At 40.2% G+C, this 14,069-nt stretch overlaps 1 protein-coding gene across 1 annotated transcript; it reads right to left on the bottom strand.

Moving 5' to 3' along the window:
* Nucleotides 1-10,310: 10,310 nt before the first annotated feature.
* Nucleotides 10,311-12,148, bottom strand: LOC133405340 (galactosylgalactosylxylosylprotein 3-beta-glucuronosyltransferase 1-like). Its single transcript, XM_061682206.1, is given in 4 exon segments — nucleotides 10,311-10,397; nucleotides 10,600-10,775; nucleotides 10,778-10,871; nucleotides 12,143-12,148. Coding segments are annotated over 4 exon segments (363 nt in total).
* Nucleotides 12,149-14,069: the final 1,921 nt, after the last annotated feature.

The following is a 14,069-nucleotide window of genomic DNA, read 5'->3' as shown; positions in this document are numbered from 1 at the left end:
TATGTATGGACTATAAGTGTGTTTCATAGAAATATTTTCTATAATTGTGGCATTTCAAGGTTCCCAGTGGCATAAGAATATGTCATCAAATGACACAAATCAGAAGGCATTTGATGATTTTATACTCATGGCCTAAAAGTGTTTTTTTATACAAATATTTACTGTAATTATGACTCATGCATTTGTATGTAAAAATTATGAAAAAGAAAGTTAAATCAGTGTTATTAAAAAAATTTTCATTGTAAATGTAATAATGTTGGACCAATAAAGTGAAATTGGATAATTTTGTCGCAGTGATTGGGAATCACTGGTCTTAGTGAAGTGCATTCTTACTTCAATTTCTTCTTTCTCTCATGTTGTGGTGAAATGTTTCATATTCTCTTTGATGCTACTTCAAGTCTATAAATGTGTTTTTTCGTGCCTTATGAATATCACCATGAATGGATTCAGGCATATAAAATATGTTTCAATGCAGATGTCTTCACAGTGTGGCACAGTGCGGCTCCCCTCCATATATGTATAGTAAACAGCGTCAAATGTAATATTATAGCTATTGTTGTTGCAGCTTCACATGTTCAGCAATACTACTGGGTAAAATATATATATATATTGTTAAATACGGTCACTGATGGTGTAGTGGTACACTCGCCTGACTTTGGTGCGGGCAATGTGGGTTCAGTCCCCACTCAGTGACAGTGTGACTGAGATTGCGAATGGTTGTCGGTGTCTATATGTGCCCTGCGACTGACTAGCGACCAGTTCAGGATGTAGTCCGCCTTTCGCCCGAAGTCAGCTGGGATAGGCTCCAACACCCCGTGACCCTAACCAGGATATGCTGTGCTGAAAATGGATGGATCGATGGATGGATGAATTTGATCTTTTGATCTTGAAAATTATTTTAAAACTTGTAAAAATAAAAATTTATTTTGAGTTGTAATATTTCAAACTTAACCAGCAAATTGAGAGTCTGCATCATTTTGAACATCTCTTTCACATACAATGGTAAGGTGAGAAAGGCCAGAGGGGAAGGTGAAATAGGAGACAATTATTGTTAAATAATAAGGTGCTTCTCCCAGTGAATGGCAGCTACTGAACTGGCCCCGAACACAGTTGCCCGTTCCCAACTTTCCCAGTCGCCTGCTCAGGGAACATCATTAATAACCTCTTCAGCTTTACGACTGTAAAGTTCTTGGTTGTTTTGGAAGGAAAGTAGGATTACCTACCAAAAAAGAAAAAAACAAAAACAAAAAAACACATTGAAAACACAGTTGGTCTGCATAAGGCACATCAGGAGAAAGTGCTCGGCATCTTTAATTATTCACACTCCCGCCCAAATAATTTGCACACAATTGCTTTCTTCTTGACCCTCTCTCTTCAGAGCGAGCAAGTGGGAAGTGGAGGTCTCAAAGTGTGTCAATGTGTTCGGAGGAAGATGGTTAATCGTGTCATAACAGTTTATTGTCTTGCGGTGATGCACAATGTGTCTCGCGAGGGGTGTGTGAAAGAATAGCGCTCAATAATGAAAGAATAAAGATTGACTTCAGAGGCCCCATCAGGAAAGCTAATTTTTAATTTGACAAAATATGTCTTTCTGGGAAGCTTTTTTGTCAAGCCGTTACCAAAGAAGGCAAAATACATCGCAAAAAACAGACAACCTTGCCAAGCTCATTTCACAAGGTACCACAACAAGGACCAGGAGGAGACACAAGATGGAAGGACCTAGACTTCAAGGACTCACAGAGAGCTGCAAGACACACAGTAAAACCTGGGAATATCACTTAAAAACAAACATTTCCTTTAACCTATTGTACCTATCTACCTACCTACCTACCTACTCTCTTAAAGACCAGAGAAAATTGTCAATCTTATGACTTACTGATATGCACAACCAACACAAAGTGTGTAAGAGCAACATTGCCACGCTGCACTATTTGCATATCTGATGTTGACCAATACTGGCCACTGATGCCAGAGTAGCATCTGCTCCATTTGCACACTGATTGAGGAGTATCTGCAACATTTGCACAATCAACATTGTCCCAGATTATCGCACTACTCGCTTGAAGTCTCGGCGCCCTTTGCACAATGGTCATTGTACCGGACTATTGCTATATTAGTCATTCGAACTGCTCTAAGTGCTAGAGGACTCTGCATCTTTTGCACAATTGTCAAAAAAAATAAGAATTTGTACCGGCATTACCAGATAACTAGCAACCATTTATTGCTCAGTGACTGTTTTTCTCAATGTCTTTATGTCTCAAAAGTGTTCTCTGTCAATTGACTGTCTGTTGTCGTACTAGAGCGGCTCCAATTACCGGAGACAAATTCCTTGTGTGTTTTTTGGACATGCTTGGCAAATATAGATGATGCTGATTCTGATTCTGATTCTGATTAGAAGGCTGCTGAAGACAGACATCAAGATAGTCACACATTTGTCCTGTGAACTTTTGCACTTGTCTCTGTGAGATTGCACAAAGTCATCACTGTTCCTTATGAATCACACCCCTGATGTGTGTATGTGTGGAGCAAAATTAACAGTGTCAGCCTGTGCTCTGGTATTATTGCCCAGCAGTTACAAAAGACCCAACTTATCCCGAAGTTTGGACAAAAAAAAAAAGATATGTTCAGTAGTTGTTAAGTTGGCTTCTCTTCAGAATGTGTGTATTTTCATTCCTCAACGTATACTTTTGGGTTTCATATTTTGTTCTTCATCCAGATTTTCATCTGTAAACACACATACTGTTGGTGTTTTAGATTGTAAGATGGCAAGAACCCGTTGTTCCTAATGGAGGAGGGCAGCATGTTTCATGTCTTTGTGTAGAGACACAGCCGGTTCTCTTATCTTCTTACTAAAGATAAGGCTATTTGTGTGAAATGGCACAAACGGAGATGTAATGGCAAGATCCGGGTGTTCGGCGACAGTCATAACCCTGAAATCTCGGCTTGATCGGTTACTCAAAGTAGAACTTTGTGCAAGATAACAAGGCTCTGTGGTGAACAATGGAAAAAGGGAATAGAGGGAACACCACTAATGTATAATTGATCTTTTTTAAATCAATTTCAAATTCTAATACTTGTCACAAAATGAACTCACCCATATGCTAGCTGAAAGCATCTTTGACTCGCCTCTCAGGGTCCTGTTGGACATGATGGGAATAAATATTGAATATTTCACTGTTTACGAATCTTATAGTTCAGTATAACAACAATGTCATCAACAGTCTTGCTCATAATCTAACTTATTGTAAAAAAAATAAAATAAAATAAAGAAATCCTAGTTTTTTTCTAGTTACTGTATACTGTATTACAGCTGTTATATTTTAACTTTTTTTATGTTTCATGTTATCGTATACTTATTATTATGGCTTTATTCCCCATCCATCCATTTTCCGAGCCGCTTATCTTCACAAGGGTCGCGGGAGTGCTGGAGCCTATCCCAGCTGTCATCGGGCAGGAGGCGGAAGAAAGAAAGAACAACTTTAGAGACACACCAACACAGTTTGGTCCTGTTTGGGCTTTATAAACTTCAAAGCCAAGGCCATCACTGCATCACTCATAAATGCAATACTGAGAAAACAAGCTGTGGTATGTTAAGAATAAGTCTCGTATTTAAGATGTGATGGACAGTCTGAGATGCATAACATTGCATAAAGTGACATCCTCAGCTATCCCACAATAGTCAGCAGGTTTTACAGGTTATACAAACCAGAGTCTTTGTATAGTAAATAATGTTATCGAAAGGAAGTGAAGAGTACAATGTTTTGTCTTGTTGTCTTGACTGGCAGATTCAGACTCATTTTCTTTTTCAGCAAACCAGACTCTACGTGAGCAGCTTTACTATAGACACAGTCATTAAGCATACCAATAGGCTGTTTGGTTCTCTATCCCATCCATCCATTTTCTGAGCCGCTTCTCCTCACTAGGGTCGCGGGCATACTGGAACCTATCCCAGCTATCATCGGGCAGGGGGCGGGGTACACCCTGAACTGGTTGCCAGCCAATCGCAGGGCACATACAAACAAACAACCATTCACACTCACATTCACAGCTACGGGCAATTTAGAGTCTTCAATTAACCTACCATGCATGTTTTTGGGATGTGGGAGGAAACCGGAGTGCCTGGAGAAAACCCACGCAGGCACGGGGAGAACATGAACAAAACTCCACACAGGCGGTTGCCGGGGATTGAACCCCGGTCCTCAGAACTGTGAGGCAGACGCTCTCACCAGTCGTACACCGTGCCGCCTGGCTTTATTCTATTAATGTTAATTTATTTTCGTATAGTGGCCCTAATACTTTCTTTGCACAAAACTATCCACTTTAACTATCAGCCATCCATCCATCCAGCCTTCTATTTTCTAAAACTGATTATCCTTTTGCGCTGCTGGTGAGCTAAAGCCTACCCAGCTGTCTTTGGTCGAGAGGCACCCTGGACTGGTCACCAGCCAGTCACAGGGCGAACATCAAACCACCATTCACAGTCTCATTCACACCGATGGACAGTTAGTTAAGTTTAGTTAACCTAGCATGATTGTGGGAGGAGCTGGAGTATTTGGGATGCCATACAGCCGAGATTCGAACCCAGAAGCTCTCGATTCTGAGGGATCTTCCTCTTTATTAGTTTCGGCTTTTACTCAAATCGGACTCAAGAATCATTTGCTGTCCAAACTCAGGGAATAAAGATTATGTTTGTCAGATTGTTACACTAAATGACAAAGTGATTAAACAAGTTTTTTGGCTACAAATAACAGGGATTTTATTTAAATACATTTTGTACAATACATGTGACCATGTAATTGTCAGAGAAAGAAACTCCTGGTGAAGCTGTGTTTGTTTTTGTAGAAACAAAGGTTGTTTCTCCTTTGTTGCGAGAAAAAAAAGATTTACCTAGGCCACTCTTCGATAATGGACTCCGGTGACATTTTATACTTGGCATCAAAATCTCTCCTCTCTTACGATGCTTGATTCAGTGCATCATGTAGCATTACGATTTGTAACGGATTTAGGTTTTCCTACTCATCACTGCAGTTTATATGAAAATTTTTGACCTTCTTTTCACATTTGTAGATTAGGACGCGGGTATTTTTTTCTTGATAAGGCCATTATGTGTGACTTGCTGCCTTAGGTTCCCTTTTGATTTCTAAAGTCACGTCCAGGACCAATCTTCAATCTGATGGACAGATTATGATCAGCATTCCACAGACAAGGACTGACTGTGTTCAGTGAACATGCATTTGAAGAATCTGCACCCTCTTCCTGGTGTAAATTTGTTAAAATTTTATCTGATCTTGGATTATGTGCCGGTTTAAAACAATAATTATTAAGTATTTGACTAAAGAATGCTCATGTCCTCTTACTGAACACTGACGGTGATGGTGTGATGTACAGTATATATTAATGTGATTTGTATACTGTTACTGGGTTGATGTTTGTTCTTTTGTATTTTATATGGAACTATTGTGCTGCTGTCTAGGCCAGGACCTCCTGTAAAATACTGTCGACTGTAAATCTCAGTGGGGCTATTACTGGTTAGATAAATGTAAAGAAAGGAAGAAAGAAAGGAAGGAAGAAAGAAAGAAAGAAAGAAAGAAAGATATTGATCCATATTGTGATTTTACAACATTGGGGTAATTCAAATTCCAAACACAATCAGTCAGGAAACTCCTTCAGGCACAAACAAACTCTAAATCTTGGACTGTTTATTCACTGACTAAGTGGAACTGTCAATGACTTTAGAGACAAGCCAACACAGTTTGGTCCTGTTTGGGCTTTATAAACTTCAAATCCAAGGCCCTACACTGCATCACTCATAAATGCAACACTGAGCAAACAAGCTGTGGTATGTTAAGAATAAGTCTCCTTTTTAAGATGTGAAGGGCAGTCTGAGATACATAACATTGCATAAAGTGACATCCTCAGCTATCCCATAATAGGCAGCAGGTTCCCTCCAGGGCAGTATCTCTCTGTGGATGATTAGAATGTAAACCAAAGTAGCCAAAGTAGGATAAACCTCGGTGGCAAAGAATTTGGTATATATTGCCCGTCATCCATGCACAGTCTTTCACTTGACCTTTATTGGACTGTGTACATAAATGTGTCGAGTTTGATAAAGCACAGTCTTTGTGTAGTAAATAATGTTATGGACAGGAAGTGAAGAGTACAATGTTTTGTCTTGTTGTCTTGACTGGCAGATTCAGACTCATTTTCTTTTTCAGCAAACCAGACGCTACGTGAGCAGCTTTACTAAAGACACATTCATGAAGCACACCAATAGGCTGTCTGGTTCTCCTGCTTGTTAAATACACTGCCACATAAATTGATCACATTTTATTGGCTGGGCTTCCTGTTATTTTGCACAAGGCTCTGTGGAATAAAAATCACAGATTTGACACCATGCTGTTTTTCTGATGATACTGTATATTAATTTACATATTTCCGACAGTGTGCTCTCAAGCAGCTTACTACTATTTTCAAAGGTTTTCATCCAGATCAAAGAATTCCATACCTGTGATTTTTAAACCAAGCACTCACTTTACTCTTTAAGTTTTATGATGTATGAGGAATTGTAATAAACGTTAAACCTCACAAATCTCAATCTTTATCCTTAACTGCCTGTCACACAACTATTGAATGAAATCAACTGGCAATGTAATATAAAACATTTAAAAGGGAACACAAACAGGTTTTAGGACTCTACCATTTGATCACAAGTGATGGTGGTCAGGTCTTAAGTACTTGTCAACAAGGATTTCTCCACCAACTAACTTATGTTTCGCTTGGTGATCAAACACTTGGCAAGGCAAGAAGCTGCATCCACTCTTCTCCATCTTGGTGTCTTCTCTAACTTCTCTCAGTGTGCTCACACCCGGCGAGGCAGCTCGGCCGCCCACTCCATCTGGCCTCGTCTTAACCTCGGCAGAGTTGGTAGCTTTCACTTCACGACGTATCGCGTCAGTACTTGAGCAGCAGCAAGCAGATGGTGAGATTCTGATTCAGCAGCAGCCTTTCACGATAAGGCAATTTGACCTCTGAGGATGCGAGGGCCAGGGGCCAGGAATGAATGGAAAATGGATGATGCAAGATGAGATTTTCTCAGGTGTCAAGCATGTACTCAAAGACACACCTCCACTCTTTGCTTGTGGTCAGCAAATCTGCATTGAGACAGCGGAGGAGTACGCTTAAGTCCACATCTGCTCCTTCCGATGTGAATCGTTAATTCCAATGTCTAAATAGACAACAAGGAAAGTATGAACTATAGTAGTTACAATATCTAAATCAAGCGTGGCTGAAGCTTTTCTTCCAAGAGCCGCATACAGGAAAATTTAAGGATGTGCCCGGCGCTCTGAAGATAAGCGCTGATTTATTTAATTTAATTTGAAAATGTATGCAAATATTACTGTCACAAACCATAGACCAGGGGTCCATAGGGTTAGGTAGCCTCGGGCCAGATTTTTTCCTGAGAATTCAGTTGTGGGCCAAAATTAAATTTTCATCAGGCAAATTCTGCTTTTCCTATTAAAAAAAAACTTGTTTTCAATTCATACTATTATTCATTCATTCATTTTCCGTACTGCTTATCCTCAATAGGGTCGTGGGCGTGCTGGAGCCTATCCCAGCTATCTTCGGGCGAGAGGCAAGTCGCCAGCCAATCACAGGGTACTTATAAACAAACAACCACATGTAAACAACAACAAACACTCACACCTACAGGCAATTTAGAGTCTTCAATAAATCTACCATGCACGTTTTTGGCATGTGGGAGGAAACCGGAGTACCCGAAGAAAACCAACAGCGGCACAGGGTGAACATGCAAACTACACACAGGTGAGGCCGGATTTGAGCCCGGGTCCTCGGAACTGTGAGGCAGATGTGCTAACCAGTCGTCCACCGTGCCTTTCTCTTATTATATTACGTACAAAAACATAATATCATGAAATTATTAATTAAAAAATGAATGAATTTGCGACAAGCTGTTAATAATTCTCATTCCTGGGATGTGTAATTTGTATGACGGTCCTTAACACAGGTAAGCCAAATATACAGTAGACTCAAGCACCGTTGTTGCAGTGATTGCATCAGATAATAAAAATGTCATTTCTTTACGGGCATGCCTGTGAATATTCTCATTCATCCAGGTAATATCATTCTCAAGGCACTGAATCGATCACAAATAAACTGTTCTGTTTGTCTTAGAAGGCGTTTTGCTCGGATGAGAGGTGAAACGTCTTCGAAGACAAAGAGAACAGTCCAGTTGGGATCGATTCAAAGCCCTGAGAATAAATATTGCAATAATATCGATATCGCAATATTCAACCCCAATACCGCATATCGCATGATTTTGCAGTATCATGCACCCCTACTGTCTAGTGGAGCATCCTTGCCAATGTCTCTTTCGCACACTTCATAAATAAAAGCCGCCTCGAGCCAATCTGTGCTTTGATATAATACGTTGATACGGCTTTGTCCACGTCTCAGAAAAATTTCACGTCTTGTACCTCAAGGGCCATCTTCATCAATGCATGTTCAGGAATCCGGAGACAAACGCCTGCAACAGAAAGGAAAAAAACTTAATCAGAAAGTGGTTTTAAAAAAAAAATAGAAATAGTCTATTTTTTATTAATCAAATGACAGACCAGGAGATATATTTTCCGTAAGCACTGTCTTTCTACCACACTAAACCCATCCATCCTTTCTACATATCCCAGCAGACTTTGGGTGAGAGACGGGGTAACCCTGGACTGGTTTCCAGTATATCGCGAGTATATCGCAGGGCACAGATGGACGAACCATTCATGTACACATTCACGTCAATGGGCAATTTAGAATTTCCGATGAACCAAACATGCACGTTTCGTTGTTGTGGGTGGAAGCTGCTGGACCCGGAGGAAAAACTACACGAGCACGGGGAGAACATGCAAACTCCATAAAGGAAGGACAAAGCTGAGATTCAATCCTAAACCTTAGCGCTGTGAGTCAGACGTGCTAACCACTAGTGTACCATGCTGTAGACTAGTGCTGCATTGTTATTTGTCCTATATAATTGGAAGAACCATATTGATCTTGAGCTGCACAAGCAGGCCAAGTTATTTGCCATCAAATTAAATGCATGTGTGCGCTACCAGTCATACAGTATCTCCTCAAATGGTGGCCTTCACTCTAATAAATAAATTGCTGGCACTTACTGGGTCCATCAGATTGGGCGTTTTACAAAGCGCATACTTGACTCTCAAACTTAACTGTATACATTATTTTGAGTGGTTCTGTTTCATTTCCATTGTGCGGTGTGGTTTCAGTTATTAATAATAACTGCAGTCTCAGAAGAGCGATCGTATTAATAACATGACACACAAGCATCAGAGAGCATACTTTGACTTTATTTATAAATATATAGATGCACCAAAGAGGAAAAAAAGCCTAATTTTAATGAATACAAAAAAACACTATGCATATAAAATGGTCTGAAATCATGAAAAATAAGGTCGGCCCTCGATTTGCAGGACTGTAGATGTCTCCACTGAAAGCGCTGGTGACAGCCCTTCACCTGTCAATCATATACAGTAAGTTCGCTCTTTGCTGTCGAGATGGATGTGCTCAAATGTCTGTCGTCAGCGACTGGCAAAATAACATGCTCGCTGTTTTTCTGCTCCCACAAGTAGAAGCTGCCTGTTCAATCACTAGTTCCATCCCTGGTGGTAAGGGCAATGAAAGCAATACTTGCCCTTGGCCCAGCAGTATTTGCAGGGGTGGTGTCCAGTTGCTCACTTACATGAGATTGGGCCACCCTCTCAAACAGGCTGGTGTAAAGACAAGGAATCGTGAGTGTAAAGAGTAAAATAACAGATGTCATTGCCTTTACAACAGCAATGTTTCTACAGAGCGGTTTGATTCACTACATTTTAATGTGGTTAAGCGAAAAAATAGGACAGTGTGAATTAAGATGAAAAACTTGACAGTTCAGAGTGTGGACATCAAATAATCAACAAGAAACGCAAACATCTTTTAATCCTCACTCTGTTGTTTAGGCTTTTTTATTTAGACATCAAGCCATGAAACTTGGGTTGAAAAGAAACAATATGGCTCGATTAAAAAAACATGCTCAACAGAATCTCAGCATGGTCTTACAGGACTTAAATTTATTGGTTACAATATATTGGTTTTGAATGCTAACAAATCCAAGGTTCATCCGGTAGCTGGTGTCAAATTTGCGTATATATATTTTTTTTTACAACTGTAAATCTCACTAATATGTCAGTAAACAATTTTCAAGTCCACTGTATGGTCTCACTTAATAGGAGATCTGGGAGAAATGGTCAAATCTTGACATTTGGGTCTGTGAATCGTGTTTTCTCTTCATTTATGAGGACGGGCTTCCCTGTTATTGTGTGCCAAACAAGTGTCTGATGATGAAATGTACATAAGAGCCATTTAAAAAAGACAATTTAAAAATGGACAGTGCATTGGAGTTTGATAGTAGTTTAATTAGTGCAAAAAAAGAATGTAATGTGCAAAGATGTACGCATTCAGCTTTGATATAATATTTCACGGCAATCTTTTTACAATATTGTAAGTATAATACCATTTTAAATAGCATTGAATTACCTGAGTACAATTGGCTGCTTTGGGTTCCAGGTCGTTGAGTATGACAAGTTGCTGCAGTAAACTACTCTCCTGGTAGCCTCCCTTTACCCTGTGAAGCTTGAAGTACACCTGAGGCTTGAAGAGGATGAGCCTCAGGTTAATGGCAAAGCTGGCCATTTCGATGGCAAAGGGCCGATGGGGTCGAACACCGTCTTCCAGCCGTACACCTTCCCGGCTGCATTGACCTTGGGGAGCTCGTAGTGCAGGGCGCCCACAAAGGCGCCAGGCAGCCTCTGAGTTCCATCAGAGCAGCAGCCACAATGGGACAATTTTCCCCTCCTCTGCCTCCGTTGAAATTCATTGGACCGTTGACGCGCTGCTGTGGCCGCCAAGAGTGCACTATGGGCGGCCACAGCAGCGTGATGCAACGGTCCCCCTTGATGATATTTTTTTTCTCCTTCTCCTTCCCCGGCCGGCCACTGTGAGGCTGACTGCCCTAACGCCGTTGCGCCGAACCTGTGATGGCCAATCAAGCCGCTGGCGTGGGGTGGTGGACCTTTCACTATGCGCTGCACATGGGGTCACACTACACTGCAGGCCAAATAACACAAAACACATAACACTTTAGGGACGAAGGATTTCTACTTTGCATTTCTGGTGTGAATGGGGTTTTGAGTTTTCCTTTCCCATGTCGTCAATATTTGTCATTTGTGGGACAGTGAAGCCCTTTGGGACACTTTTGTGATTAAGGGCTGTACAAATAAGCCTAACTTCAGTTGGTTTTCATGAACCAAAGTGTCCCAATTGGGTGTCTAATCATCGACGGGGTGGGGTGGGCCAGGAACCAAATGGCCCCAGGACATGTGGTTGGGGACCACTGGGGTAATGTGTACCTGAGAGTCGGTGGCAGGACACAAGCCTCTCTGGAATGATAAAAATCTCTTTTACTAGGTTGTGACATGCTGCAAAAAGTGAAAGCAGGCACTGTGAGAGGACAACACAGTCGATGGACAGAAAGACAGGGCAGAAAGAAGCCTTTTAATCCTCAAACATGGATTTTGGAGTTTTCCGTATCAGGAAGGAAAATGTGGTGGATTATTTCTTCTTATGTTGAAGATTTAACATGAAATCTTAGATATTTATTTGCCCCGTGTGCTGCTGTCACAAATTTATTGTCACACATATGGTTTCTGTAAACCATATGCAGCCAGTTTAAGATCCTATTGATTGTTGTGAACTCTACGCACTGTCAACACTAAAGGGGGAGTTCAAGCACGTTTTAATATGTGATGCATTTAACATAGGTTTCTACATTGTCCATCAAGCACATATTTGTGCCTGTTCGATTCCAGAGTTGCTCTTTGTTAATAATGCAAAATTGGAACTACGAAATCATTCCAGGTGATGGAAAAGAACAGTGTTGACAAGAATATACAGGACTTGATTTTAAATTTCAACAGATCAGGTTAGTTTATATTTATTTTATTTTTTTGGGGGGGGGGGGGGGGGGGGGGGGGCGATACATTACATCCAGACCTATCACAAATTTAGTTCATTTACTAACCTTCATTATACAACTACGTATAATGTACATTGCTGCTTGCCATAGACAATGTTTATTCTAGTCAACAGTCGCAAAAAACAATAAAAAAACAATGCAAAAAATACAATACAGTTAAAGCAAAGTATCCACAGTAAAGTGGAAACTGAATTGAACTTCCCAGGTAAAGTTCCTTAAAACATTTCCACCCATGTAAACTCTACTTGTCGTTACTTTGTTTTAATAAACTGAATGTGGACAAATTTGGACAATTAACGTGTTTTAGAGTTGACAATGGACACTAAAAATCACGTGACTTAAACAAAAATAAGTGCCAAAAATGATTTGGATTTTTGAGTAGAATGATGCACACAATGCTCCAGCAAATAAATAAAATTATGAAAAAACAAACAAACAAACAAACAAAAGCAGTCACTTACTTGCAACACTGTTGCCAGTCAGTCCTGTAAAACCAGATGAAATGTCTAACAGTGCACCATATTTTTGGCCCATGTGGTGCAAGAAAAAATTTGAAGGAACTAAAAAAAACAAACAAAAAAAACCTTTGGTAAATTTACTACTCAACTCTTGCAATATCATGTTCTCATGTTGTTTTTTTTGTGTGTAGATAATTGTGTGTAGATTTTAGTGGGGCGCATCATCATGCACTCCAAAATGAGAAATCCACAACGACTGGATAAGTGTTGCCGAGCCGCAATGAAGCTGATGGTCACGGCAAGAGAGAGCCTCGAAATGAGCAGGCGCCATGTCTGAACTTGAAGTGCGATGTGAGGTTCGAGCACCCACTTCAGCTTCAATACGGCCTGTGGAGTGTGGCTGCAGTATATACGTACCCTTGTGGATGGCAAGGAACCGAACGATAGCGCTTTGGTACCAAACTGTGATGAGCAGGGTACAGGGTAACAACACAAGGACAAGAATGTCTCTTTTCTTCAGCATCTCCAGAATTGGTTATTTGGCTCTGCATTACTTGCGGAGAAAGAAAGCACACATCATCAGCCATGTCTGAGCTTGTGAGCCTCTGAGCTTAAACAAGCATGGACACATGGAAAATAAACTTCACTCAAAAGTCATTCAAAATGTTCCTGAATATTTATTGCTAGGAAATGAGAGGTGCATTTACAACACCTTAATTAGCATTTCACAACTCGCGGCATAATAAGCACTTGAGCTCACTCACATTCACACAGGATGAAATTTGAAGACAATAGAATGACGAGGGAAGAAATGAAAAATAGACTTTTGTTGGTTGGCAGGAGACATCTTTTTTTCTAAATTCACACTTAAATTGTGGGCAACTTAAAACCTGAATGAAACACTTAAAGCTAGTAAAATAATTACATTTTAACAAAAATGTAAAACAAACAAAACAAATAATAATTACAATGCCTTTGTGTGATTTCAGAATGATAGTCAGAATGATTTTTGCCATATCAGAAAATTCATTTTATTACTGTATGTTGTCCATATATATATATATATAAATGATGATTCTAAAATATTAGAAGCCATTAACAAATTATTTTGTGAATGTGAAGACTATTTTGTGGAGGTTCTTGCTCACCCCAGACAGACTCCTCTCGTACTTGTCGGAACTAAAAAATCAATACATTTTGCCTTGCTGAACTGAGCTGAACAGGTTTAAAAACACATTATTTGTTTTTGAAGTCATTTAGTGCTCCCCAGCGAGGTACCCTAACACATAAAAAAGCCCTGCTCCAGATCACAGGACAGCCACACATCTAGTTGTAATAAACTATATCGTCAAATATTTTGGGACCCACTTCTGTTTATTTGCCGCACATATTCTTTCATGTTTACTTCAAGTACATGCACTGACCACTATGTGTGTCCTTACAGTTCACAGTACACGGAACGTATCAAACTATCGGAAAACGGTGTTACTCACCCACAGTCAGAACTGGATCGT

This window comes from Phycodurus eques, chromosome 7 (genome assembly GCF_024500275.1).
Source record: "Phycodurus eques isolate BA_2022a chromosome 7, UOR_Pequ_1.1, whole genome shotgun sequence".
Taxonomy (NCBI): domain Eukaryota; kingdom Metazoa; phylum Chordata; class Actinopteri; order Syngnathiformes; family Syngnathidae; genus Phycodurus; species Phycodurus eques.
The sequence above is the reverse complement of the archived record's forward strand: the minus strand, read 5'-3'. Positions and strand labels throughout refer to the sequence as shown.